The 26527-nt window shown below is 50.4% G+C and overlaps 1 protein-coding gene across 2 annotated transcripts in view; it reads right to left on the bottom strand.

Annotated features, from left to right (window-relative positions):
• Positions 1-459: 459 nt before the first annotated feature.
• The window catches only part of ADAMTS2 (ADAM metallopeptidase with thrombospondin type 1 motif 2), a 239860-nt gene continuing 213792 nt past the window's right edge, over positions 460-26527 (bottom strand). The window contains exons 15-23 of one of the 2 annotated variants that reach the window (XR_009502679.1): positions 25518-25598; positions 23649-23815; positions 21478-21637; positions 19486-19618; positions 18470-18677; positions 16887-17016; positions 15884-15973; positions 9312-9882; positions 460-560 (exon numbers count right to left, since the gene is read on the bottom strand). Coding sequence is in view for 1 of the 2 variants with exons in the window: in XM_059919687.1 (XP_059775670.1) it covers positions 9425-9882; positions 15884-15973; positions 16887-17016; positions 18470-18677; positions 19486-19618; positions 21478-21637; positions 23649-23815; positions 25518-25598 (1427 nt within the window). In the remaining variant the exon portion in view is untranslated. Of the gene's footprint in view, positions 561-9281; positions 9883-15883; positions 15974-16886; positions 17017-18469; positions 18678-19485; positions 19619-21477; positions 21638-23648; positions 23816-25517; positions 25599-26527 lie in introns of those variants that run through there. The other variant, XM_059919687.1, reaches the window with a different exon arrangement.

Here is a 26527-nt window from a genome sequence, read left to right as displayed (position 1 = left end):
ACCTTGAGGCCTCAGGAGCAAGACGGTGGTTCTCTGGGGGCTGAGTGTCCTCTACGATGCCCAAGGAGACTGAGGTCTGTTCCTTCAAACCCAGTGGTCTACCCTGCTCATGTCTCAGCATTTCTCCAGGACCAGCCCACCCCAGGATGTTGTGGAGCACAGAACAAGACTTGTTACCCAGCCGCCATCCTGGTTCCAAAGCTGCATCTCTACCCTGGACTGGTGAGAGGGTTGTCAGTGTTTGCTCCTGGGCCTGCTTCCAGCTGTGTATTTGAATCCTTGCTCTGTGATGGACTCCTGGCTTCAGCCCATGTTCTCCATAGTCACTGGGGCCTTGGACAAGTTGTTACTGACTCTGTCTGTTGGGTACATCGCAGAAAGCTACCAAGGCAGGCCTTTCAGACTCTCAGCTCTAAACTTTGCTGTGCCTTGTTATTTCAGCTATCATGATGTGGGCATCTGAAAGTTGTTGTCATGCTGTGGAAGCCCTGGACTTTATGACTTAATATCTTAAGAACCGGTTGTACACCTCTTTGCCTCTGCTCTGCCATGCCATTCCACTGACAATAAAGAGGAAATAACATATAAGCCATTGGTGAGACAAACATTTATCCTAATCACATGGTTATTTTCAGAGGTTAATCTTTGAGGAAAAGGTTTGAGAGGACTTGTATCTGAGAAGTTGTGAGACTAAGTTCTGCGTTCTGATGCATTAATGGGGTTGTCTCCCAGCTTCTCACATGACTCACAGTATAACTTAACATTATATATGAGCTTTGGCCTTTTAATTTATCAACCTCTTAGAGTAAATTCAGCTTTCTTACTATCAATACATGATCAAGCTTCTATATTTGTCTTGAGAATGATGAATAAGGGAAAGACTGTTAATTCATAAGTAAAGACTTTGCAGAAAATTAAACAGTGTTTAATTTTTGAAAACTTCCTCCTCTGTTCAGTTGGTACCAGCTACTGATAGTTACATGTTCTGGGGAAACTTTAAAATTGGGAAGTGCTGATATCTCACATTACTAATTTTTAAATCATAGGAAGAAGAGTGTGGAGAGGTTCTAAATATAGATAAGTCCCATTTAGGGAAGAGGTCCCCCTTGCTGATGTGTCAAAAAGAAGTGTATCTACAAAAAGCCCACAGCTAGCATCATACTTCATGGTGAAAAACTGTATGCTTTTCCCATGAGATCAAGAACAAGACAAGGATACACATTCTTGCCACTTCTATTCAGCATTGTTTGGAAGTTCTAGCCAGTCCAACGATGAAAAAAAGGAAGTCTAGATGGAAACAAGAAGACGTAAAACTATATTCATAGATGGCATGATCCTGTATGTAGAAAATACTAAAGAATCCACACCAAAAACAAAAACAAAAACCAAAACTAATTAACATGTACAGCAAGTTGGAGAACCCAAGATTAGAATAACAAAAAACTATTGTACTTCTATATACTAGTAATGAACAATCTGAAAATAAAATTAAGAAAACATATTTCTATTTACAATAGCATCGAGAGAATAAAATGCTTAGAAATAAACAAAAAATGTGCAAGACTTGTATATCAAAAACTACAAAATGTTGCTGAGAGAAATTATAGAAGATTTAAATAGACATTCTGTGTTCATGGATTGGAGGGCACAATACTGTCAAGATGTCAACTTTTCCCAAATTGATCAACAGATTCAGTGTAATCCTCTCAAATTCCAGGAAGCCTTTTTGCAAAAATTGATAAGCTGATTTAAAAATTTATTTGGGGCTTCCCTGGTGGCGCAGTGGTTGAGAATCTGCCTGCCAATGCAGGGGACATGGGTTCGAGGCCTGGTCTGGGAGGATCCCACATGCCGCGGAGTAACTAGGCCCGTGAGCCACAATTACTGAGCCTGAGCATCTGGAGCCTGTGCTCCGCAACAAGAGAGGCCGCGATAGTGAGAGGCCCGCGCACCGCGATGAAGAGTGGCCCCCACTTGCCGCAACTAGAGAAAGCCCTCGCACAGAAACGAAGACCCAACACAGCCATAAATAAATAAATAAATAAATAAATAAATAAATAAATAAAAAACATATATCATAAAAAAAAAAAATTATGTGGAAATATATACAAAGGACCCAGAAGAGCCAAAACAATTTTGAAAAAGAAGAACAAAGTTAAAGGAGTTATACTTTCTGATTTCAAAACTTACTAAAATCCATAGTACTCAAGACAGTGTAGTACTAGTGTAAGGAAAGACATATAGATCAATGGAACAGAATTTAGAGAAAAACCTGATTTTGGAAAATACGCCAAGGAAAAGGTAGTCTTTTAACAGGGACTACAGGGAAAAGGTAGTCTTTTAACAAATGATACAGCAAGGTGGATATCCACATGCAAAAAAGATGAGTTTAGATCCTAATGTCACACCACATTCAAATATTAAATCAAAATGGATCATAGCCCTAAATGTGAGAGCAAAAACTATCCAATTTTTAGGGAAAAAAAGTAAGAGGAAATTTTCATGACCTTTGGTAATTTAGTGGAGAAAGGATAATCTTTGCAAAAAACAGTGCTGCAACATTTGGATATCCATATGCAAAAAGGTGAACTTGGATCCATATTTCACTTCATATATAAAAATTAACTCAAAATATATCATAGATATAGATATAAAATCTAAGAATATAAAACTTATAGAACAAAACATATAAGAAAATCTTTGTGGCCTTAGGTTAGGCAAAGATTTCTTAGTACAGCATGAAAAGTACAGTCCATGAAAGAACGAATTGATAAGTTGAACTTTATTAAAAACTTATGCTCCTCAAAATACATTGTTAAGAGAATGAGGAGATAAGCCACAAACTGGTAGAAATTTTCAAAGCATGCATCTGATAAATTACTTGTATTTATAATATATAAAGAACTCTCCAAAGTAAATAAGAAAACAAATAACCCAATGATAATTTGGCAAGATTTGACATACACCTCACTAAAGAAGATTGGTCAATCTATATCTCTCTATCATCTATTGATCAATCTACATCTATTTGTTGATCGAGTGATTTATCTACCTATGGCAAGTAAGGATATGAAAAGATGCTCAACATCATTATTCAGTAAGGAAATGCAAATTAAAACTACAATGATATATCTACTAGATATCTTTTAGAACGGCTAAAATTTAAAAGATTGACCGTGTCAAGTGTTGGTGACGGTGTAGATGAACTGGAAGTCTCGTATGCTGCTAGTTAAAAAGTTAGATATACACCTCCCATACGATCCAGCCATTCTACTCCTAGGTGTTTTGCTTAAAGGAATACACACACCATACAAAGACCTATACACAAATGATCATAGATCTTTGTTTGTAAAAGCCACAGTTAGAAACAACCCAAATGTCCATCAACTGCTGAATGGATAAACAAACAGTAATGTATTCATACAATGGAATACTACTCAGTAATAAAAGAGAATGAACTACTGATATATGCAATAACATGGATGAATGTAAAAAATAATTATACTGACTAGAAGCAGCAAGAGAGAGTAAATACTATTTAATTCTATTTTTATGAAATTCTAGAAAATGAAAACTAATCTGTAGTGATACAAAGAAGATCAGTGGTTGCTTGGAGATAGGAATGAAGGGGAGGGAGATTAAAAAGGGGTGGGAAGAAACTACTGGGGGTGACGGGTATATTCACTATCTTGACTGTGGTGATAATTTCCCATTTGTATATATTCCAAAACTTGTCAAATTGTACACCTAAGTATGTGTGGTTTATTGTACATCAATTATACCTCAAAATTATTTTAAAATTAAGCTTGTATTTTGTATATCCTTTTGCTTTTTTACTTATTTTTCTATTAATTCTTTTATATTTTATTAGTCCATGATGAAACGAAAGTTTTAAAAATTTATCTTTCAGCACCATAGAGCTTGAGACCACTATTCTAAGGATTTGCATTGTTGGAAAGAAGGTCACTTTAAGAAGAATAATAGATTTTGGTAAATTAAGAGTGTGTGTTGAAATGTCTTGAATACTCATTAAAATAAGAGAAAAGTAGTATGTAGCTTCAAAACTAACATAGGGCTAAAATGGAATGGAAAAAAAGCACCCAATCCAAAGGAAGGCAAGAAAGAAGAGAAAAAAAATTACGGATCAGGATAAATAGCACAAAAGAAGGTAGATATAAGGGCACTGGTGTCAGTGATGACATTAAATGTAATAGACTAAATGGTCTAATCAAAAGATTAAAGTGTTAGATGATATTGAAAATTATATGTTTACAAAGTACAAATAGCACACATAAGATCTAGAAAATTTACAAGTAAAAGAATGGAAGAAGTTATATTGTGCAACCACTAACCAAAAAAAAAAAAAGAGCTGATATAGCTATACTAATATTAGGGGGGAAATTTTCAAATTTTTTTTAATAAAATTGATCAATTCATAAAGATGAAAGGATAATGTTACCAACAAGAGATACAATTAGAAATTTGTATGCTCCCATTATGAGACTTCAAAATAGTAAAATAGCTTATTTTTTAAAAAGAAGGGCAAAAATGGATAAAACTGCAAGGAGAAATAGAAAAATCCACAATCAGTGGGAGGTATTAAAACAACTTTCTATCAGATTAAAAGAACAAGAAGAAAACTAAGTCAAGATACAAAAGATCTGAATAATAAATTAACCAATTTGACATCACAGACATATATAGAATACTGTATTCAACAATTGCCAGTTGCAGGACTTCCCTGGTGGTCCAGTGGGTAAGACTCTGTTCCCAATGCAGGGGGCCCAGGTTCGATCCCTGGTCAGGGAACTAGATCCCACACTCATGCCGCAACTAAGAAGTCCGAGTGCCGCAACTAAGAAGTCCGAATGCCACAACTAAGAAGCCTGCATGCCACAACTAAGAGCCTGCATGCCACAACAAAGATCCCATGTGCCACAACCTAAATAAATAAATAAATAAATAAATAAACAATTGCCAGTTGCATATTCTTTCAAGCACATGTGCAATAAAAACAAAAAACAAAAAAAAACTGACCACATCATGGGCCATGAAGCCAGCCTCAACTAATTTCAAAGAGTTGAAATATTCCCCAAAATGTTTTCTGACCACAGTAAAATAAGCTAGAAATCTATAACAATCCATAACCAGAATACCCCCTAATGTTTGGAAATTAAGCAACATGCTTAATAACCCTTAGGTAAAAGAGGAAGTCACAATGGAAGCTAGAAACTAGTTGGAATGAAATGACAAACAATGTATGAAATATCAAAATTTGTGGGGTGCAGCTACAGCTGTATAGATGGAAATTTATAGCCATAAATGCATAGAGTTTTTAAAAAGAAAGGTGGAAAATCAGTGATCTAAGTGTTCACCTAAAGAAACTAGAAGAATCTTATTTGAACCAAGGCATTTATTGCTTCAGTGCCCCGTGGGGCACTCACACACTGTCTTTGTGTAACTTTTATGTGTATTTCAGGTTAGTCCCTGAGGGAGCCCCCAACGATGAAGCAAGAACAGTGTGGGGTCATGAGGTTCCGGGGGAACTGGCTACACGGCCTCTAAATGGGAGTGTACTGGGTTCCCCTGGGCTAAGAATTCACAGTGGAGTATAAACCCCTGGGTATGACCATGGCATGGCTGCTCTGTGCATGCAAATCAGGGACTCACACGTTGCCCAGAGGAGGGAGTGGTGGCCAAATCCTCAGTAATGACATCATTTGGCTCCTCCTAACCATTTATCAACATTCTTCAGGAAGCATAGATTGGGCCTTCCTTACCACTTCCTCTACAACCCAGGGACTGTTTTCTAAAATAACCTTGCTGGGTTATCCGGTTATGAGTTACCTTTGCCATATTTAGTCTCAGCCAGTTTCTGCTCACCCAAGGCTCTTACTCTCCACTGCTAACACACACATTCACACATACCCATTCCGAATTCCTCTTCCCCGTTATAAATAACTAACTGTACTATAAAAACAGAGTCAAGGGGCTTCCCTGGTGGCACAGTGGTTAAGAGTCCGCCTGCCAATGCAGGGGACACAGGTTCGAGCCCTGATCCGGGAAGATCCCACATGCTGTGGGGCAACTAAGCCCGTGTGCTGCAACTACTGAGCCTGTGCTCTAGAGCCTGAGAGCTGCAACTACTGAGCCCACGTGCCGCAACTACTGAGCCCGTGCACCTACAGCCCGTGCTCCGCCACAAGAGAAGCCACCGCAATGAGAAGCCCGCGCACCGCAACAAAGAGTAGCCCCTGCTCGCCACAACTAGAGAAAGCCCTCGTGCGACAACGAAGATGGAACGCCGCCAAAGATAAATAAATAAATAAATATTTTTAAAAAAAGGAGTCAAAACAAATTACAGCAAAGAACAAGGAGAAATACTGTGCATTCCTAAGCCACATATAACCCCTGTGCAAACTAATAAGATTTCTGATTGTTCCCTCTCCCCGGCACTGTGTACACATTGCCTGATTCCTACTTGGTCAGGGAAGCAGAAGAAATCACCTCTTCTGCCCTTCAACCTCCCTCCTCCCCAATACCTGCTAATATCAAAGAGGGCCAGAGAGCATGCACCTGTCTTTAAAAGTAGAATACTGATTGTAAGTAGGGTTACCAAATGTAGCAAATACAATTACAAGATTCTCGGTTAAATGTGAATTTCAGAGAAACAAAAAATAACTTTTAGTATAAGTGTGTCCCATTTTCATACTCAAAAGTTATTCGCTGTTTTTCTGAATTTAAAATTTACCTCAACATCTAGTATTTTTTTCTGGAAACCCTAATTATAGGAGAGAAGGGATTGCAATCAGGGGGGAGGAGGTGTCTCCTCCTTGAGCTAAGGTTGACTTGGGAGCCTTTGGCTAAGTCGTGTTGCCTGGAGAACTGACTCCACGGGGAGCTGGGAGAGAGGTCGGTCCTTCTGCGCGCCTCTCGCCCATCATGGAAACCTGACTTGTGCAGCCTTGGCTCACTGCCTACTGGTGTCCCTCCACATCTCTTGGCTTTGCGAGGGAAGCATATCCTTCTGTCTGCCCAAGTTTAGGCTGGGAATGGGGGACAAGTGTAGTCAAGGTAACAAACAAACACAAGCATGATGTGCAAAAACACAGACATTTTGACTTTAATAAGTTATAGAACCAAGGAGCCAAATTTTACTATACAGAAAAACAAATGTATTGATTGCTGTCATCAGTAAGATAAAATGTTGTGATGTGAGTTCAGCACCAAGATGACCCATGTGGCAGCTGCCTGTCAGACAGGAGTACATAGTCGTAATGCTTCATCTGATAAAGACTTTGCTATTGAGCACCGTTTATAACATACTCCAGACAAACAAACAAACAACTTTAAAGTACACATGAAAGGCTTATACATGAAATTCCATGGGTTTTCCAAAAGGAGTAGATCAGAGAGCCAGGTCCCAAAACTCCAGCACGAGTCTTCCCACGAACATGAAGTGACTCTCGGGCCCCTCAGCTGACTTTGCAGAGCAGCGGACAAGAGGAACTCTGAGTCTCAACCTGGTGTTGGGAAACCTTGGCTCAAAGACATCCTCTGCCTTCCCCAGGCTGCAGGAGCCTCTCAGCCAGCTCTGGAAGCTCCGGACTGTTGCTAAGCCAGCTCTCCACCTGTCTCAAGCTCAGTGGAAATTTGCAGTGTCTCAGAGTGGGTGAACACTGCCTTCATAGACATAGAGACTTCTGAGGACCATCTAGTCTAGAGAACTCTGTGGCTATATGGCCCAAGGCACTGAGTATGGCATACGGGGCCGTGGCCACCTGGCCTACAGTTCCCAGAGGGCATCTTTCTTCCTGCAGCAGAAGACAGATCCCCCTGGGTGTGTCCCACCTGGGGCCCCTCCCCGAAGTCTTCCAGCCCCCAAGACACACAGCCCTGCTCTGCTGTGATCTGAGAAGGGAGTGTTCCCATTCTGTGGCCCCCAAGCTGGGTAAACTGAGTAATACTCTGGCTAGGGTTAGTCCGGAGCTTCCTCGACATTCTAGGATGGACCCAACCAAGCACTGCCCAGTCCTTCAGCCCTTGAGTAGCACCAGCTGCCATGGGTTCAACCAATGAGCAAAAGCTGTGGATACATTTCTTAATGATAAAGAGATGAGGGTGCAGAAGTGCTTCACACTACATCTTGTTTAAGAAGTGATACTATGAGAGAATTCAGAAAGGTTTCCTCCAGTTTGGTTCTTAGGAGCCAGCAAGCTCCTTGGAGACACCGGGACATGTATGAGCAAGTGTGGGACATGGTGGCAGAGGGGAGAGAGGTAGGCTGCGCTGGGGAGATGGGGAGGCTAGTTTTCAACCATTTGGAAGGTTAAGCATATCCCAGATGTCCCTTCACTGTTTCTTACCCCCTTACTCTGTCCCTTAGACCACATGCAGAGGTTCACACACACACACATGCACAGGTTCCGATAAAGCTTTTTAGCACCTATCCTGAGCCTCAGTATTCTCATCCACAGAATGGGGAATGAAATAAAAAAGAGTTCTCTAAGATCTATGACTGGTGAGAATACAAAGGCTTTAGAACTTTCCTGGACATGAAAAGCTTAAGAATTACATGTCAGGCTAGGCCCAGCTAAGGAGCTAATAATGTGCTTGGGTCTTGTATTTTTGGGAAGTTTAAGCTGCATGTTCACACACACAAAAAAGTGAGCCTTGCCCACTCACAGGACTTTCCAGCAGAGTGCATGCCTCCCTCATCCTTCCAGCGCACTTGGGGAAGGGGAGAGCCTCTCTGGGGAGCCCAGGGTCTGAGGCCAGGCTGGCCAGAGGCGACAAGCAAGGCCAGGGTTAGTGAAGAAAAGAGAGGCCTGGGAGAGCCTGGAGTGCCAGCTGGCCACCACACTCATCCTCACCACCTGCCCCACCACCTCGAAGCCTGGAGTTCACGGCCTCCACTTCACCGCACTCATCTTAGTGACTGGTCACTTAGTAAATAAATCATCGTTTCTCCCAAGAGTCCCATGGGGCTTGTGTCTCCGTCTGCAGATTGGTAGGAAATGTCCTGCGTCTCCAGCAGGGTTGTCACCACAAGGAAAAGAAGATTCCCAATCACTTGCTCAGAAACTTGGGGCAAACGTTTTCTCTCTCCGAGTTATCCCTCCTGCCTTCCCTCATCGATAGGGGTTGTAGAACCTCTATATTCCTCTCCACCCCACACTCAACCCCAGTACAGGATATATATATATATATATATATATATATATATATATATATATATATATATATATATATATATATATATTTTTTTTTTTTTTTTTTTACATTATTCTCCCTCTTTGTTTTCCCCAAACCTTTTGGAATCAGGAATCTGACTTCATCTCCACAACACAGGAGTTGCCATCCCATGGAATATCTCTATAAGCAAGAAAAAAAAAAATGTTATTGATGCTATCTTTCTATTTTATTAGAACTTTCCGAGCATCTCTTTCTTCCTCATCTCATCAATGAGCTCTTGGATTCTTTGGTTCCTGGTCTTTTCGTATGGGCTCGGTCGTCGAGGGATTAGGTTGGGTGGCTGGACTTCATCCTCCAGGCCATGGATTTTGTAGGGCACATCCACAGCGTTGATTTCCGGATGGTCCTCGGTGGCACCGGTGCTGGAAGTATTGAGAGGCACCTCCAGGGGTGTGCTTGGCGGAGGCTGCACCTCCATGACTAGAGTGGGCACTGGGAGGGTGGGCATGAGCTCTTCAATGTCATTGTGCTTCCCAGAGGGTGGTTCTGCCCTGTCGTCCACATTGGTGAGGTTGTCTTGCAGGTTACAGGACTTGCAGCACAGCTTATTGTAGCCTGGGATGGAGCAATAGCGAGACAAGACTTCCATCCTACAGAACATTGACTTGTCACCTTGGCAGCGGCCCTCTGAAAGAGAAAAGTGGGACAAATAACCAAAGGACAGATAAGGGGGACCTTGTTCCCCCACAGGAAGCAGTTTTCTGGAGGAGGCATTTGAAAGAGCCCAGAGACAGCACAGAGGCAAGCGAGCTCACACAGAAAGCCTGTGTGGTTTTGATATCCGGCAGCCCTTGGGCAGGGTGGGTCCGGGGACCCCGCCCTTGAGTGCTGCCACACAAGCTGTGAGCAATGCTCCCCTCCTCCAAGCAGGCCCTGACTGAGTGCAAATTTTTCAGTATCTCTCAAAGTTTGAGACAGAAATGAGGCCTGTCTATTCTCAGGGAGTGATTCCAAGCTCATCTTAAAGAACGGGACTTCGTCAGATCTTCACATTTGATATCCCAGTGGTAACCCCAATGACATTCTGTGGCACAGTTTGACTCTACAGTAATCTTTAAGCAGTAACTACAACAAAATTAAACCTAAAAGAACCAATTCCTAACACCCAAAAGAGCAAATCCCAGAGCCTTGGCTGTGGCCCCACCATACTCCTCCACATTTTGTTCCCATCCTCACCCAAACTCTCCAGATGATCTTTGTTTCTGAAAAGGGACTAAAGAGAAATTAAAAATCATGCAGACTTATCTGGGATTTCTTCCACTTGCCTCAACTTACTTGAGAGCCTTATGTCCTGCCACTGCTCCATCCACCACATGGCCCTGCCACATTGAGCTTCTGGCCATTTTCCAAAGTGCTCCAGAACTTGATGCCTTCACATAGACTAATCCTTCTGCCCAGCACATCCTCCCCTTTCTTTCCCACCCAAGATCTGGTCATCCACGGTCTGTCTTGTACAGAGAGCCCTGACTCTCTGCAGAGGTCACTGTTGTCTCTCTCTTTCCCTCTTTCCTCATGGCTGTCTTCTCCCTGGCCTGGCTCCAACCCTGGCTGCAGCTGTATTAATATGACCCATCCAACTCCTCTTGTTCTCACTCTCTGTCTCCTTCCTGAATTTCTACCCCCTTCCCTTTCCCTTCACACCTAACTCCACACACAGCACAAAAATTGGGATGATTTACAAAAATTCATTCAACATAAAAGAATAAGTCATTTAACAGTATAACAGGGGATATTTCATCCATTAGAAATTCCTGATTACTGACCTCAATGGGCCCAACCCTCCAACCATGTTCCCTGCTCAGTCACTCTCTATTCTTCATAATGGGCATTTCAAACTTTTCCCACATAAACCTCTGCTGTGCCCTCCTTTCCCCTCAGTCTCCCAGGTGACCTCATCTCCTACTGAAGGGAAGGAAAGAGGGGAGGTGGGAAGGAAGGAGGGAGGGAAGGGGCAGCCACTGATGGGGACCACATCTGACATGATTACTCTGTGCACTAACACAGGGCACGTTCTACATCTGCATGTGAAGCTATGCTAGCTCACTGAAATTTCCCACAATAACAGACAGGCAGGCCCCCTCCCATTCAGGGCCCGTGGTTCTGACATCTGCCCTCTGCGTGACCATTGCTCCAGCTTATAATTTTCCCTTACAGGCTGGCAACCCACTTAGTTGGACACCAACCTCAAACTCCCGGAGCTTCAAACACTTGGATACAACAGCCTACTAGATACCCCTCAACTCTTGTGGTCCCAAAAGTGGATTCCACATGTCCGGCCCAAGCCCATGGCCTTCACTGGTGCCACCCATCTCAGAGAATGGCCCTTCATGCGCACAAGCCAGACCCCAGACATCCCCTGTCCGGTCATCTCCAGGTCTGTCAGTATTTCCCCTGATGCTCTCAGATGTGTCCACGCTCCCCTCTCTCCTGCCTCCACAGGGCCAAGCTACCTTGCCTCTTGGCTGCAACATGGTAAGAACTTCCTTTCTGCCTGCCTGTCTCCATTCTTCCTCCTTCTTATCTAGCTATCCTGCTGCACGCAGAATGATGTTCTTCAGCCGGAGATGTGACCATGTCACCGTCCAGACTGAAGCCCTTGTATTGCTCCTCCATTGTTTTCAGGGCGAGGACCCGTCCCTTTCACCTCTCCAGTCTCATTCAGGCCTTGATTGCCTTGCTCTGCAGTGTGCTCTCTGTGGCCACAGGGCCTTTGCACATACTGTGCCTCCCCTCTTCCTCTTATCCCCAAGGCTCAGCTGAAACACATCTTCCTCAGGCAAGTGTCCCTTGACCTCCCTTGGAGGTTAAATCCCCCAGTATGTGGTCTTATGGTGCCATGGGTCTCCCCTTCCCAGCATTCCATCCCAGCTACCAAGTCCACATTTAGTTGTCAGATAAGGTAACTAATGCCTGACTTTTTCATTATCCTGAAAGCTCCAAAGGGCAGAACCCCGAGCTGTATCTGGATGCTCCTTTATACCAGAGCCTAGAACAGTGAATCGAAGAATGCATAAATGTGAAAAAGACCAATGTGAAAAACTGAGCAAGTGCAAAACAAGGAAATCATGGATTTTAGAATGGCAATGCTACAGGGAAGAAGAATACACAGAGGCACGTATCATCAGAGAGGGACCCAACCTGGACTCTGAGCGTCTAAGTGGCCAAAATAAGGAGGAAACATGACTGGGTGCAGGACCCAGAGTATGAAGAGATAAGGACAGATAGGCTGTTTAGGAAAAGCCCTGGTCTTCCTAACCTTGAGGTGGAGAAATAGGCCCACATGTGGAGGGGAAAGGCAGATGGCCTTGTGCTGAGGGTCGATTCCAGAAATCAGACTAAAAGATGCTGAGATGTGGCTTTCAGGGTTTTAAAACCTTGGATAAAATTTTACACAGATATCCAATATCTGAGACAGATGAAACCAGAACAGTCCTGTTTGAAGCTGGGTGGGGCGTGCTCAGAGCCCCTGCTCCCTTCTCCCCTCCCGGTCCCTCTCCCCTCCCTGGCAGTCACTGAGGTAAGCGTGTGGAAACCACCATGACAGCCCTCAAGGAGACACAAGGGGGCTTTGGTAATACTAGGTGCAGCATCTTCCCCAGGCTTTGGCCAACAGCTGGGGCGGGGAGGCCAGAGGCATAGGCCTCAACAAGGATGGAGCCAGGCCTAGCCGTGCTGCTGGGACTGGGGTCACCCCTGCCACACAGACACCCTCTCCTGTCACCTGTGCCTCTTCCTTCACACAAATAACAAGCATCTCCCTCACTTGTCTTTCACCAGGCTGGGATCCGAGAAGCGGGTGTCACATCAGTCTAGGGTAAGGGTCTGCCAACCACTCTTGTGGGCCAGGTCGGTCCCTCCACCTGGTTTTGTAAACAAGGTTTTATTGGAGCAGCCCTGTTGGTGGCCTGCCCGCAGCTCTAGGCAAGGTGCCCTCAGCAGGGATTTCTCCTGATCTGTCTGGGCAAGGAGATTTAGTGGACGCAGTTCGTCAGACACAGTTGTCTTGGTCTCCTGTCTCTTGAGCTGGGAGTCTTTCAATGACCAGAGCTCTGGGCAGGCTGACCCCAGCCACAGCTACTGTGACCCCCACCCGAAGGCTGGCACCTGGAACCTGGCCCTGTGCCCTGATGCCCATCTCCATGGCGCTGGGTAGTTGTCTTTTCTCATGACCTCCCTCCTCCCCAGAACAGGACCCCTTCATGGGAAAGGGACGGAGAGATGCCCCCTGGCAGGACATGGCCCAGGCCCCAGATTAGGAGGTCCCTGGTTGGACCCTGACCTGCTGTGTGGTCCTTGTCAGCAAGGGGAGTGGACACACAGGCCCTGTGGCTCCTGAGGGTAGGCCTCGGGAGACAAGGCAGGCACAGCTGAGCACACCTGTGTGTGAATGTCGCAAGCCAGGCGCTTAGACCTTCGGCTGCCTTGCCCTTCTCCCAACCCAGACTCTCCTAAGGCTAGCCCAGCCCCTACCCAGTCAGACAGACCTGTTCCCTCCCTGAACAGGTAGCCCAAGGCTGAGAGCTGTGCCAGGAGCCAGGGCAGTGGCCTGATGGTGGCTCAGGGCACGTGACCTGGACACTGTCTCAGCTACTAACCCCATATTCCCACTCCACGGGCTGGGATCCCAAAGACGGGGAGAAGCTCACATGGGGCCCTTTTCCCAACTGTGAGAACTTATCCACAAGGAGACAGCCAAGGTGTTCCTGCAAGGTGCTTGTTTAGCACTAAGGATTCAAAACTCAGAATGCCGGTGGGGTGTCTGCACGGGCTGCTGTCACATTTTGAAAAATGCCCGAGGAGGGGGCACATGCCTCAGTGGGGGAGGGGCCCTCAGTATTTACGTTGGGCAGGGTAAGGGGGACAGGAAAGTCACTGGAATCAGAAACCAAGGAAGTAATGGACCAGAACGGCACCTGCAGCCCTGCAGCACCGTCGGTCACAGAGGTGAAGAGAAGGAGGCAGCAGCGTGCCAGACCCAAGCACCCAGTTTCACTGAACTTTTATTGAGTTTATTTGTGGGATGCATGACAGGAAGTCTTTCCACTGTTAGTAAGAGTAAAAGGTCATTTTCACAGTCACTTTGGCACACACTAATGTTGTCTCATAAAAAAACCAGAAAAGCAACGACAATGGAACCTATATAATACGTCATTGAATACATACAAAACACTAATAAAATATCCCTGATAAACCAAAGTGCATATAGACAGAGAGCACGACGCTCAGGACCGTATTGCACCTTCCCAGAGTCACTCATGTCACTCGCGTTGCCTAAGTCAAAGTTGGAAGTTAACAGTCATGAGAATTAGTGTGTGTTACACCGAGTATTTACATAACAGTAACTAGTGCCAGGGGAGGGCTGGGCGCTGTCCAGCGGGGATGCTATGAACAGGGGACGGGGCTGGGGCAAGTAGGGGGTGACCGGCGGGAGTGCTACACTGGTCACGCCCAGGGCCAGGCCAGTCGCCCTCTGGAGTAAGGCAGCGCCGGCAGCAGAGTGCTCGGGGCTCCAACAACAGTCAGCGCCGAAGGGCCGCTCGGGCCATGGAGCGGGTCTCCTTTCCGCAGAGGTGAGCCCGTGCCTGGAGCCCTGTACAGACTGGACTGGGAAGCCTTACCCTTGACCAAAGGTGGATGAGCGGGCCGCCTCCCTTTAGATTGCACTGCCTGCCTCCTGCCTGGGTTGCTAGCAGCCAATTCTGTTACCTTTCAACTTTAAGGCATCTTCTACATAGTTTTATCTAAGCAAAAAAGCGATAAAAATTGAGGTAATTCTGTAGTTGTTCACACGGGTAGGTGGCCGCATCCACGTGAGACAGCCTTTCACTCTCACTCTCTCGCGCCCGTGCACGGGGTCGTGTGTGCACGATGAGAAAGGCCATTGGAGCGAATGGACAGAGAATGGAAGTGGTGGTGTGTCCTGATGTCCCACTGCGGGGACACGACCCCTGCCTCCTCTGCTTGGCCTGAACCCCCAAGGGGACAGGGTACGGGGGCCAAGGGTTGTGTGAGCTGGACACAAAGGCCACAGGAAGCAGGCCACAGTCACACGAGTCAGGAGGACACACAGCACAGGGTCAGCAGCAGCAGCAACAGCAGAGGTGGCCAGGGAGCCGCCGACACACTGCCGGAAACGGGCCGGGCGCCCAGGACGGCGACGCAAAACTGCACACCCGCGAGACCCCTCTGGCCTCGCCTCGCTGGTAGGCGGCGTTTGAAAGGGGACGGGCGGGCTCCGCCTCGATTTCCGACCCGCAGCTCCAGCCTGGAGGGATGTGGCCCCGCAAGGCGGTCACCAAGTGGTCACATTCAAACTTTGGCCTCTGGCCCCTCCAGCACCGCGACAGATCTTTGCCCCTTTAAAAGCCATCACCGCGAGGTCCTGGCACCCCCACAAGAGGCCGGTGCCCCGGGCCGTGCCGCTGCGAGACTGGCCCTCCCGGCCAGGCGGCTCCAAAGGGGACAGCCGAGCACAGAGGCCCGGAGAAAACAGATTCAACCAAGAGAGCGCTCAGGAAGAGTCAGGGCAGTTTTCCATAGAAAGAGAGGAGGGGAGCCCACGGCAAGCTCCACAAGGCGTAGGGCATGCACTGGACGGCAGAGACAGAGTTATAAACGAGCCGGTTACTTGACGAGGTCTTCTGGACTGGTGAGTTGGGGTCCGGTCGGGACAGCCATTGAACTACGTAGCTCTTCTTGGAAGGATCTGAGATGTTTCCTAGAGGGAAAAGAAAGGAGTCTTGGCTGCTGGGGCACCAGGTCTGGGCACCCAACGCACCCACCCCGGGCAGAAGGGCTCCCTGGATTCTGGTATCCCAGGGAGGGGGTGACAGGAGGGCCCCAACTCCCCAGTGTGGCCTGCAAGGCCTCCCTCGGGACAGATGGGCCCCAAGCACCCTGTCCAGGCCCAGTCCTGCCTCTCCCACACCAAGCATCCGGGTCTCAGCTACGCAGAGTAGCTGCAGCTACTATCCCCACACGCAGGCCCTACCAGCGCCTCCTTATCTCTGTACTGTCCTCCAAGTCCCCACCGTGCCCTGCTCCGGGCTGAGCAGTGCCCTGACTGCTGGCTCTGGAAGTGCTGGGAACAAGTGAGTCCTGGCTCTACCCCCTCCTCAGCTGGGGGAGGCACACCCGACCCCCCGAGCTCCCTGCTCCGCAGAAGGGACTCATGACTGGATCTACGTCTTCAACTGTTGTGGGGACCGAAAGAGGTGACGTGTGTCCAGCACTTGGCCAGACATCTACACGCAGCCAGCGTTCTGGTTGCTCTCCTTGCAGGGCGGCAGGCACCCCCTACTCATACAGGCACCCCCTACTCGCGTGGGGGGCCGAGCCCCGATGTGCAGTGACTGTGAATCCAGTTTCTGTCTCCCAGACCAAAAGGGAGTGCCAGGAAGGCAGGGATGGGCTGAGTCCACGCCATCCTTCACTAGGGCCTGGCCTGGAGATGAGCATGGCAAATGCCAGTTCCTTCCATTTCCTGCCAGGGAAAGGTCCCAGCCCAGGCCTGGGCAGGCTTAGCTTCTCCTTCAAGTTCACAGATGCTGAGTTTGACCGGTTGTGGGAAGAGCCGCATTTGCCTGGACCAGCCCCCCCTCCCCTGGGCTTGCTGCATGCAGAAGGCTTACGGGGACAGGGGCCAAGCCTGCAGATCCTGGCCGTCTCGGGCCGCTCCTCCCGGCAGACCCCGAAGCTGTCGTCCGTGGTTCGGCAGAGCACCGGCCGTTCCTGGGTGCCGTTGCCACAGGTTACCGAACACTGCAGGCAGAGGGTTACCAGTCAGGGCCCACCTCCCACACTAGGCTGGGTCTGAAAGGGCTCCCCAAGCGGGTGACCCCACAATACGTGGGAGGTGGGGAGGCACAAAGGGTAGAGGTGAGCTAGAGGCCTGCCCTGCCTTGCCCTAGCCCCAGGCAGCTGCCTCAATCTCCTGGGCTCTAGAGTGAGTTAGAGAGAACAAATATGCAGGGCCAGATAGGGCCTGGCACTTCTGGCTTCTCAACGAGCACCTCCCTCCTCTGGCTAGAGGAGGCCCAAGGCCCAGCAGAACTGCTATGCACTGGGGGCCACTGGGAAAGCTCTGCCTGGGTCCAGGAGGCTTCGGCAGAGGACCCTCCCTCCCTCTGGACACAAGGTTCTACACCACCAGCACCCTCACTGTGCCCTCCAGTCTCGGGCCCCCTTGGCCTCACCACATCGGGAGGGACCAGAAGGAGCAGCCATGCCCAGACTCGTGGCTCTGCTCACAACTCAGCCCAGCCCTGCCAAAGGATGATTCTCAAGTCCTCGCCTTGTGTGTGACAAAGGGTTGACTCAGCAGACCGCGTTGCTCAAACCTGACCAGTCCCAAGAAAGGCCTATTTTCAGGACTGGCCCTTGGGCGACTCCTGGGAACCAAGTTCATGGAATGGTCTGTCTGGTAAGGGTGTTTTTGCCTGCCTGAGGCCTTGGATCAGGCCGCACCGATTTGTTCGGTTGGTTTACACCAACAAGATGATTTATGGTGAGCATGCGCTTTCCCTCTGGGGTCTGGGGCTTCAGTAACTGACGTCAGTCACGCAGGCACCCTATGCCTACATGACTGATCCCAAGTGAAAATCCTGGGCACCTAGATGTTTGTGCCTGGTTTCCTCCAGACTTCACTGAAACACTTTTTCCCTTTGCTGATTCTACGCTGTGTGCTTCCATTGTAATAAAGCATAACCATGACTATAGCAACTTCTGAGCAAATCTTTGAGCCCAAGGCTGGTCCTGGCGACCCCTGACCCACCAGGTCCGGGGACTGGTTGTCAGTGCTCACATCAGCTCAGCCCTGCCCCCAGAACGGCTCCTCCAGCCCGAGACTATCCTTTCCAGCCCAAGTCTAAGCCCTCCCTTGCCTGTGTTTCCTCCTGCAAGTGTGACCGGCCTTCTAGCCACACCTCTGGCCCCCAGAGACAAAAGCCCAGGCTTCCCTTCGTTTCCTGGAGCCCAGGCTGTCCCCAGTCTCCTGGGGGTCCAGTCCCCTGCAGCACATGGGAGCCTCTACCCTGTAAAGATACACATTCCACTGAGTTTCCCAAAGCCATGTGGAACCACGGGTGCCCTGAGACCTACGGGACGTGGCCCAGAGCAAGAACTGCATCCGAGCCCAGGTGGAACGCCCTGGCCACTTCAGTCCCACCCAAGCTTGGTTTGGGGGCTGAGGACACAGGGCTGGGGCACTGCTTACCTGGGACCAGGGTCCGGCCCGCCACCGACCGGGGCAGAGCTCACGGTTGCAGGCCCGGCGGCCCTCGGGTCGGGCGTCATTGCAGTGCTTGGTGTGCACGGAGCGGGTGGTGTTGTTGTGCAGCGGCTGAACGCAGCGCACGGAGCGAACCTGCATGCCCGTCCGCCCACAGCTCTGACTGCATGCCTCCCACTCGCCCGTGACCCACCTGTCAGGGCAGAGCAGCACACGGTCAGCCCCTGGAGAATCAGCCTGGCTGAGGCCCTGGTGGACAGAGGCAAGGCAGCCTGCTGCTCCAGGCACAGCTCCACCTACTGTCAGGAAGGCGCCCTGCAAGCTAGCTGGGCCCCTGCCTGAGGTCCTGCAGACGACGAACCCCAAGCATGCCCACGGCTGGGAGATCCTGGTTGGGGTGTGGCCATGGAGAGCCGGCCTCTGTCCCTTCTTAGGCTCCTGGCTCTGCCCTCTGACCTCAGCTTCCGCTGACATCACCAACCCTTCTGGGCAGCAGCGTGGACACCCTCGGCATCTGTCCCCGAACGGCCCCCACCTGCCTTTTACCCACCATCTTCCCCACTCAGGGTCCTGCAAAAGGAACCTGGGCCCAGAAATGCAGCCCTGTCAAACCCCGGAGCTGGAGGGTCATGGCTGTGGCCATTCCAAGGCCGCAGCCTCTGGAATGAGCTGCTTGGGAAACATCTACCACAGGACCAGAAGCAAGCCCTGCACCCTCGGAGCCTCAGTTTCCCCATGTGAGCATTGCCACTTGTTGTCATTTGTAAGATGCACATTATTGTTTCCGTCTAGCAGGTCTGAAGCAGGCGGGCACCGCACAGCCTGCAACATCTTAGACTCCATAGAACGTGGTGAGTGAGAAAGAATCTGTCAAACGTCTCAGGGCACGTGAGGCCCAGAGCATCCAGGGAACCAGATCCTGCACCACCCTCCACAGGAGCCCCAGGGCTCTCCCTCCCCTCCTCTAGTGGGGCTGGGGGCCGGGGAGCCCTGGCACTCACACGGGCTGGGAGCACTCCTGCGCGTTGCAAGCCCGGCGGATGGCTTTGGGCTTTGAGAGGGAGTCGCAGAAGCCTCGGTGCACCATCTTGTGGTCCAGCCTCCGGCGGCAGCCATACTTGGTGAACTGGGACCCTGAAGACGAGAGCTCGAGGGGGCTCAGTGGCGTGGAGGGGCGGCTCCTCAGGCCACTTAGCCCCGTTCTCCCCACCCTGCTAATGGGGTGGGGGGGTCGGGCAGGGACACATCTAGCCTGGTGTCTACCCAGCACCCCAGGCCAAGTGAGGGTGACAGGCCAGGGAGAGTAGCCCCCTTCTCTCCTGCCCCTTGGCTGGCTTCCTGGGGCAGGAGGGAAGGTTCTATTTCCTCTCCCATTGTTTAGTCATTTACTCTACCTTGAATTAATGTGCTCTGAGGACCTGGCTAAACATGGAATACAGCCTGCAAGGCTCCTCCAGCCAGTCTAGTGTAGCAGTTCTCAACTGGTGGAGATTTTGCCCCTGGGGACATCTGGCAATGTCTGGGACACTTAGTTGTCACAACTGGGGGAGGAGATGCCACCGACATCTAACAGGTAGAGGCTGGGGATGTTGCTCAGCATCCTACAATGCACGGGACTACCCCCCACAATGGAAAATTATAGACCCCAAAATGTCAACAGTGCCAAGTCTCAAAACCTCAGCCTAGTGGGTTAGACATGAGAGAATATGACTGGGCAGCCTGATCTAGCCTGGGCATCTGGGGGTGTCCCAGGGAACAGAGGATGGAGGTGTGCTGATTTAGTGGGAAAGTGGTGGAGGGGGCTCCCTGGCGAGGAGATGGCCTATGCAAAGGCCCTGAGGCAGGAGCACAGCGTGTCCAGGAAAAGCACTTAAGGCCAGTGTGGACAGGGCTGAGTGAGCAAGGGTTGGGGGTGCCAACGGCAGTGGGAGAGTCAGCAAGTTGCTTGGACCTTAGAGGCCATGAGGAGAATTTTGTTTTTTATCCCAAGAGCAGAAGGAGCTGCTGAAAACTGTGATAACAGAAAGGGGTATGGTCTGATCTGCCCCTTTAATAGGTCACTCTGAGGGCAAGAGTGGACACACGGGGCCAGTTGGGTAGCGAGGATGGTGCCAGGACGGGGAAGATGGTAACAGCAGATGAGTCCAAGAGATATGCAGGAGGGAGACCCAACAGGATGTGCTGATAGAATCCAGGGGGCCGGGAGGCTCAGTGGAAGGCTGGGGTGCCATCCGCCCAGGCAGGAGCACTGGAAGAGGAGCCTTCCGTCTGCCTGGGCCTGGCAGTGGGTGCCCCGCCCACTGGGCAAACTCCCTCTGTTGTCTAGGTGTGGGACCCTTCATGGCGCCTGAAGGAGGTCTGTCCTGGCCACCTGCTCCTGCAGGCTGGGCTCTCTTCTCCTGCCTTTTATCTCCTCCAGCCCCCTAGGAGCAGTGACTACACTGGGCAGATCAGAACGTCCTGTCTGTCTGTTATGTCCCACCCAACTGTGGACTCTTTGAGGTCCAAGGCAGGTGGGACCTCTCTGCACCCAGCCCTGCCCCAGCGAGGAAAGGCCTTTCTGCATTCAGAAAGGAGGGATCTTACGAGGGGCCTCTTCATTGGTCTCCAGCATGGCCTGAGCCTTTCCTGCGACCTGCCTCGTGATGTCACAGTAAGCCATCCAAGCCACCCTCACAGCCACCTCCCGCCAGGCCAGACCTCCCTCTCACACGATGCAGGTGGGTGCTGCTGTCATCCAAGCCCCACACATGCCCCCTGGCTGTCCTGGGCACCTGCTCTTCCTGCCCATCCTCTGCCACCTCCCTAGTGGGGCTAGGCCCTTGTCACCCAGGCAAAGGTCACTGGCTTGGGTCTAGTGTTGTCATACCTGGCACATCCCTCATGCCAGGCAGTCAGCAGGGACCATGGGCTTAGGAAGCTCCTCACCCAGGAGACCCCTCCCGCTCGGCCCCGACCTCCTCTGGGGCCCCAACTCTGAGGAGGCCCCTCACCTCCACCGCAGGGCTTGGAGCAGGGAGACCACTTCTTCAGGGCCCACTCGTAGCCCACGGAATTGTCCTCCAGGACATTGTTGTCATCCACATTGAGCGAGTCCTCATGGATCATGTATTTGTAGGTCAGCGAGATGCGGGCGTCCCCCTGCGGGATGACCTGCCCCGGAGACGGACGTGAATGTGTCTGCCCCCCACCACCCTCCCTCGGCGACCAGGTTAGGAAGGTCAGCCCGAGGAACATGCGCGGCCAAGTCTCGTTATTCACGGTAGTCAGGTGCTAGAAAGTCCCGGCAAACACCACATCTGCCAGTACTGAACTGCTGCTCGCAGGGGAACACGGCGTCAGGGCCTGCGAACCTCTGGTCGTGACAGTTTCATCAACAGTCAATGCGTAAGCTTATTCTATGTGCGTTTCTGTTTAAAGACACCTTAATTAGTACATGCCATTGATTCATTAACACTGAACTCATGGCCAGTACCCGGTTACTTGTGCCCGGACGCAGCTCATCTAACACACGCGTTCTCTCCTTAGGGCAAAGCTGCAGCTTCCTGCTCAGAGGAACACCAGACCCATGCTTGGGGCCATTTTAAACAATGAAATCATCCCCCGAGAGCACGAATTGGGAGATTGGGATTGACATATATACACTAATATGTATAAAATAGATAACTAATAAGAACCTGCTGTATAAAAAATAAATTTAAAAAATTCAAAAATAAATAAATAAAAATAATAAATAAATTAATTTTAAAAAAATGCGAACAACATGGCAGTAAATAGAGTGTGTGAAAAAGATGCTTGTTTACAGTAGGAGCTGAAACAAGAAGCAGAGCCTCGCCTGGTTCCGCCTCCTCACATTTTCCCCTGCTCCACTGCGAGTACAGGCAGACCTCGCTTTATGGCGCTTTGTTTTACTGCGCTTCGCATATATTACGTTTTTTTACAAATTAAACTTTTGTGGCAGCCCCACATCCAGCAAGTCTATTGGCGCCATTTGTCAACAGGATTTGCTCACTTTGTGTCTTTGGGTCACATTTTGGTAATTCCCACAATATTTCAAACTTTTTCATTATTATTACTTTTATCATGGTGATCTCTGATCAGTGATCTTTGATGTTATTATTGTAACTGATTTTTTGTTTTGTATTTTTAATCAAGGTATGTACATTGTTTTTTTTAGACCTAAGGCTATCACACACACTGGGAAACCAAAACGTTCATGTGACTTGCGTTATTGCCGTATTCGCTTTACTGTGGTGGTCTGGAACCGATCCTGCAGTATCTCCTGAGGTACGCCTGTATTGATTTTGGGATTAGAAATACTTTCGGTAGGTGAATTTACCAATACAGAAATGGCAGATACTGAATGAAGCCTGACTGTATATGCACTGACAAAGGCAGGGCACCAAAGGCGTTTCTGGGGATGAAAAGTAAATGCAGCCGAGGTGAGCAGAGCAGAGCACAGCGCACATGAAACACCCCATCCCCACAGCTGCGCACCCTGGTGTGGGGCACTGGGTCCGGGTGCCTGAACCCAACCAAGGTGTGCTCACCTTAACGGAGGGGCAAAAGTCACCTGAGCCCTACCTGTAGTGTTTTAACTTTTTTTACTGATAAAATATATGATGTATGCAATTAAAATTAATTTTTAAAAAGTGGATTAGGAAATCAAGCCCCCTCTGTACTCCCATCACCAGGAGCAGCCTGTGGTCCTGGACTCAGGAGACCTGGGGTCCAGTCCTGCTCAGGGACAAAGTCTAGTGTGACCTGGGTCTAGCAGTCCAATTTCCTGAGCCCCATTGGTCACCCCCAGAGAGTTGCTGGGTTTGGATACAGTGGCAGACATGAATAAGCATGACGAAAGGTGGTCATGAATGTCACCCAGAGGGGGAAACCTAATCGCTTGCAGGGGATTTTGTCTTTAGTCACCCAGGGGTTGATACAGGGCCCAGAGCCCAACCGGTGGCTCCATGTCTGTTCCTTGCTCTGACACAGAGATAGAGACCCTTGGTCCAAAAGTCAGGCCAGAGAGGCCGTTCAGAGCATGGTCCGAAGGATGCAGGGCGGCTCAGGGTTCCCAGGCACCCTTCCATCCCTTCCCTAGCAGCTACTTGCCCCCTGCCTGGGCAGCCAGGAGGCGGTGGGCCTGGCCCCTGCCTCGACTTACCAGGACAGTGATGGTCCCGTGGAGGGGGCCCATGGTCTGCAGCGTCTCCCGGCCATCCTCATCCCGGTACTCCCACTCCACACCCATGGCAATGAAGGATTTGGAGTTGGGATCCACGTCATTCTCTTCATTTAAAATGAACTTGCCTGTCTCCAGGTTCTTGATGGCTGAGAATGGCAGAAGACAGCCAATGTCACCCAGGGGCAGAACTGCGGGAAGGCTGGCAGGGTGTGCTGGTTTGAACAGGTTGGGGGAGTTACAGGGAGCAGAGCCCCTTGTCCCCCAGCTGTCTTCTGCCAGGGGCCCGTCACTCCCACTGACAGCCCAAATCACCTCGGGAACCTGACTTGCCCTTTGTCTCTCAGCCAAAACTAGGTTTCCCTCTAGCCCTGCCCTTCTGCCAGGCCCAGGGCCCTTTCCTGATCTGTCCCTCAGGCCCTGAAAGAGATGCTACATGGCAAGGGACTCGGCAGGCATCAAGGCCACCTCCTTGCTGTCTACTTGGAACACTCAGTGGGCTCTCAGAACCACTGCCCTCCCTGCCCCAGCCCCCCGGGTGAGGGGCATCTGCTGGACACCAGGGCACAGGGCTGGGTGGGTGCTTCCTTCCCTGGGGTGAGCATACGTCCCATATGTGTCCCCACCCCGTTGGTAACTGTGGCTCGGCCTGGGTCCTCACCAGTTCCCTACAAACCAAAGAGGCCTGACCTGGCCCGGGGACCACTCTGGCCACTAGGCATCCACAAAGAATGTCTAGGAGCCGAGACTCCACTGGTCAGGAAGCCCCATGCTTCCCACAGTGGAAGGTGTCTGCAGGGGGGCTGCTGGAAGATTTTAGGTGGTGTCACAGACTGGGCACGAAAATCATGGGATCAAAGAGTGAGGAAATCATTCCGTTCGCAAGTCTCCTAGAATCCCCTGAGAGCCTCAGCGGGCGCCAGGAGGTCCTCAGCTTGTCACTAACCCTCCCTCCTCTTGTGCAGGGAGAGCCCTTGGCAGGAAACAGTGTTTAGGTAGAAGTGTCTTTTTTTTCAGGGATCAACTTTTATATTTGCCTTCTACTTAAGGCAAGTGCCACTGGCTTTGCATTTTGGGATAGCAACATAAAGTCTCCTCTTAAAATAAGGAAGAAAGGAAAATTCATATTAAAAAGAGTGGTGTCTGTCTCGTGTCAGCGGCGGGGGCCAGGTGGAGGCAAGTCATGGAACCCCTGACCCAGTCTGGCCTCCAGGGCACAGGGAGGAAGGTCGGGACCCAAACTGGGGTAAGGGATTTGTATGGGGTCCCCTCAGTGACCCCGGCATCACCTCCTACTTCGGCCTTACAACTCGGTGGGGGGCATGGGTGGGTGAAGCCCCTTTGGGGAACCCCAGGCAGCCTGGAGGAGCACAGCCCCACAGGGGCTGCCATGTGAGAAGGGGGCACTCAGAGTTGTTAGAATATCCAAATTTTCAACAGATGCCAGGAATCCCTATTCCAAAAGAATCACTTGAATTTAAAATGAAACTAAATGAAAAAATGCAAATACATCATGGGAGCCCATCTACCAGCTGGCCTTAGCAGCCACTGCTTAAGGACCTTGCCTGCCTTCCAGTGGACAGGGGGCTTCCCCCTTGGCCTCGAGATGGAGTTAGGGTGGGGGGGTGTGGCATGTCTTAAACACATGTCCCTCCACAGCTGCTGCCAGGGAAGCCCTCTGATCCCAACCCTTGGCCTCTCCATTGGGGAATGACTCCAGGAGACGTCCACCAGGTGGGCCAGGCCAGGGACAGGGGAGATGGGGCTGCAGCCACGGCTCTCAGCTGGGCCCCTGATCCCCGGAAGAGTCAGGCTGCAGATCCACTGCACCGTCTGGGCTCCGACACTCACCCAGGTGGTGGCTGGTGGTGTCTGCCTCCTGGATAAGCAGGTGTCTGGCTCCTGCCGGGATCTCAAACATCTTGATGTAACCTTTGTTGGGATGTGGGGAGACAAAGCCAAATGAGAAGGGAGAGGCCGACGAATGCAGACAATTCCAGGAGGGCCTTGCCCTCGAAGGTGGTTCCAGAGCCCCCAGTGTTTTATGGGCTCTGACTGCCCACCCAGAGAGGGGTCCACGGGAAAGCTAGCACATCCCAGCCAGCCACAGCCCTTTGCTCATCTTCAAATCCAGGCGCTCCTTCAGCCTCCTCCATTGAAAACTTAGTGGGCGTCCTCGTGAGTGTCCCTGGAGTCACACCTGGGCACGGAGCTAAGATGCCACATCCAGGAGGGAGGCCTTCAGCAAACTGCTTGCCCTCCCTGGACCTCAGCGGCTTAATCCGCCAACTGAAGACAGCCTGCTCACGTGGGACGATGCAGAAGGTCAGCTAGCTCCTGGCGCACTGGCACCAGCTCTGAGTGGAGTCTGGCAGGTTTGTCCCATGGCCTTCCTCCAAAAGAGGTGAACCAAAGTGGCTTCTCGCCATTTCGGACAGAGGCAGAGCAGTCAGCTGCTGCAAGCCCACCCAGAGCACCAAAGCCAGACGGAGGTACCACTGTGGAAGGAGGCTCACCAAGCGGTCTGTTTTCCCAGAACCCACCTTGGCCAGGGACCCCAAGTTCCCCAGCCCCATCCTGTGGCCCTGTGGGGACAGGCTTACATGTCCCTAGGCCACAGGCTGCACTGACCAGCCCATCAAAGTCCTGCTGACAGGTGGCTGGGGGCAGCGAGCAAGGGAGGCCAGCTGGTGACCGGAAAGCCCTGGAGGGCTGGGGAGGGTGCCCTCAAATAAAGACTTCTAAGACCCACCCTGGGCACCTATACCCTGGCATTATCCCTGTCCCCGCCCACCCTGGGGCCTGGCGCAGCTGCCCCTGACCCTCCACCTCACCCTCCCAGACTTACACCCCCTCTCCCG

Source organism: Balaenoptera ricei, chromosome 3 (genome assembly GCF_028023285.1).
Source record: "Balaenoptera ricei isolate mBalRic1 chromosome 3, mBalRic1.hap2, whole genome shotgun sequence".
In the NCBI taxonomy this organism is placed as follows: Eukaryota; Metazoa; Chordata; class Mammalia; order Artiodactyla; family Balaenopteridae; genus Balaenoptera; species Balaenoptera ricei.
This window is presented reverse-complemented; position numbering and strand designations above follow the sequence as displayed.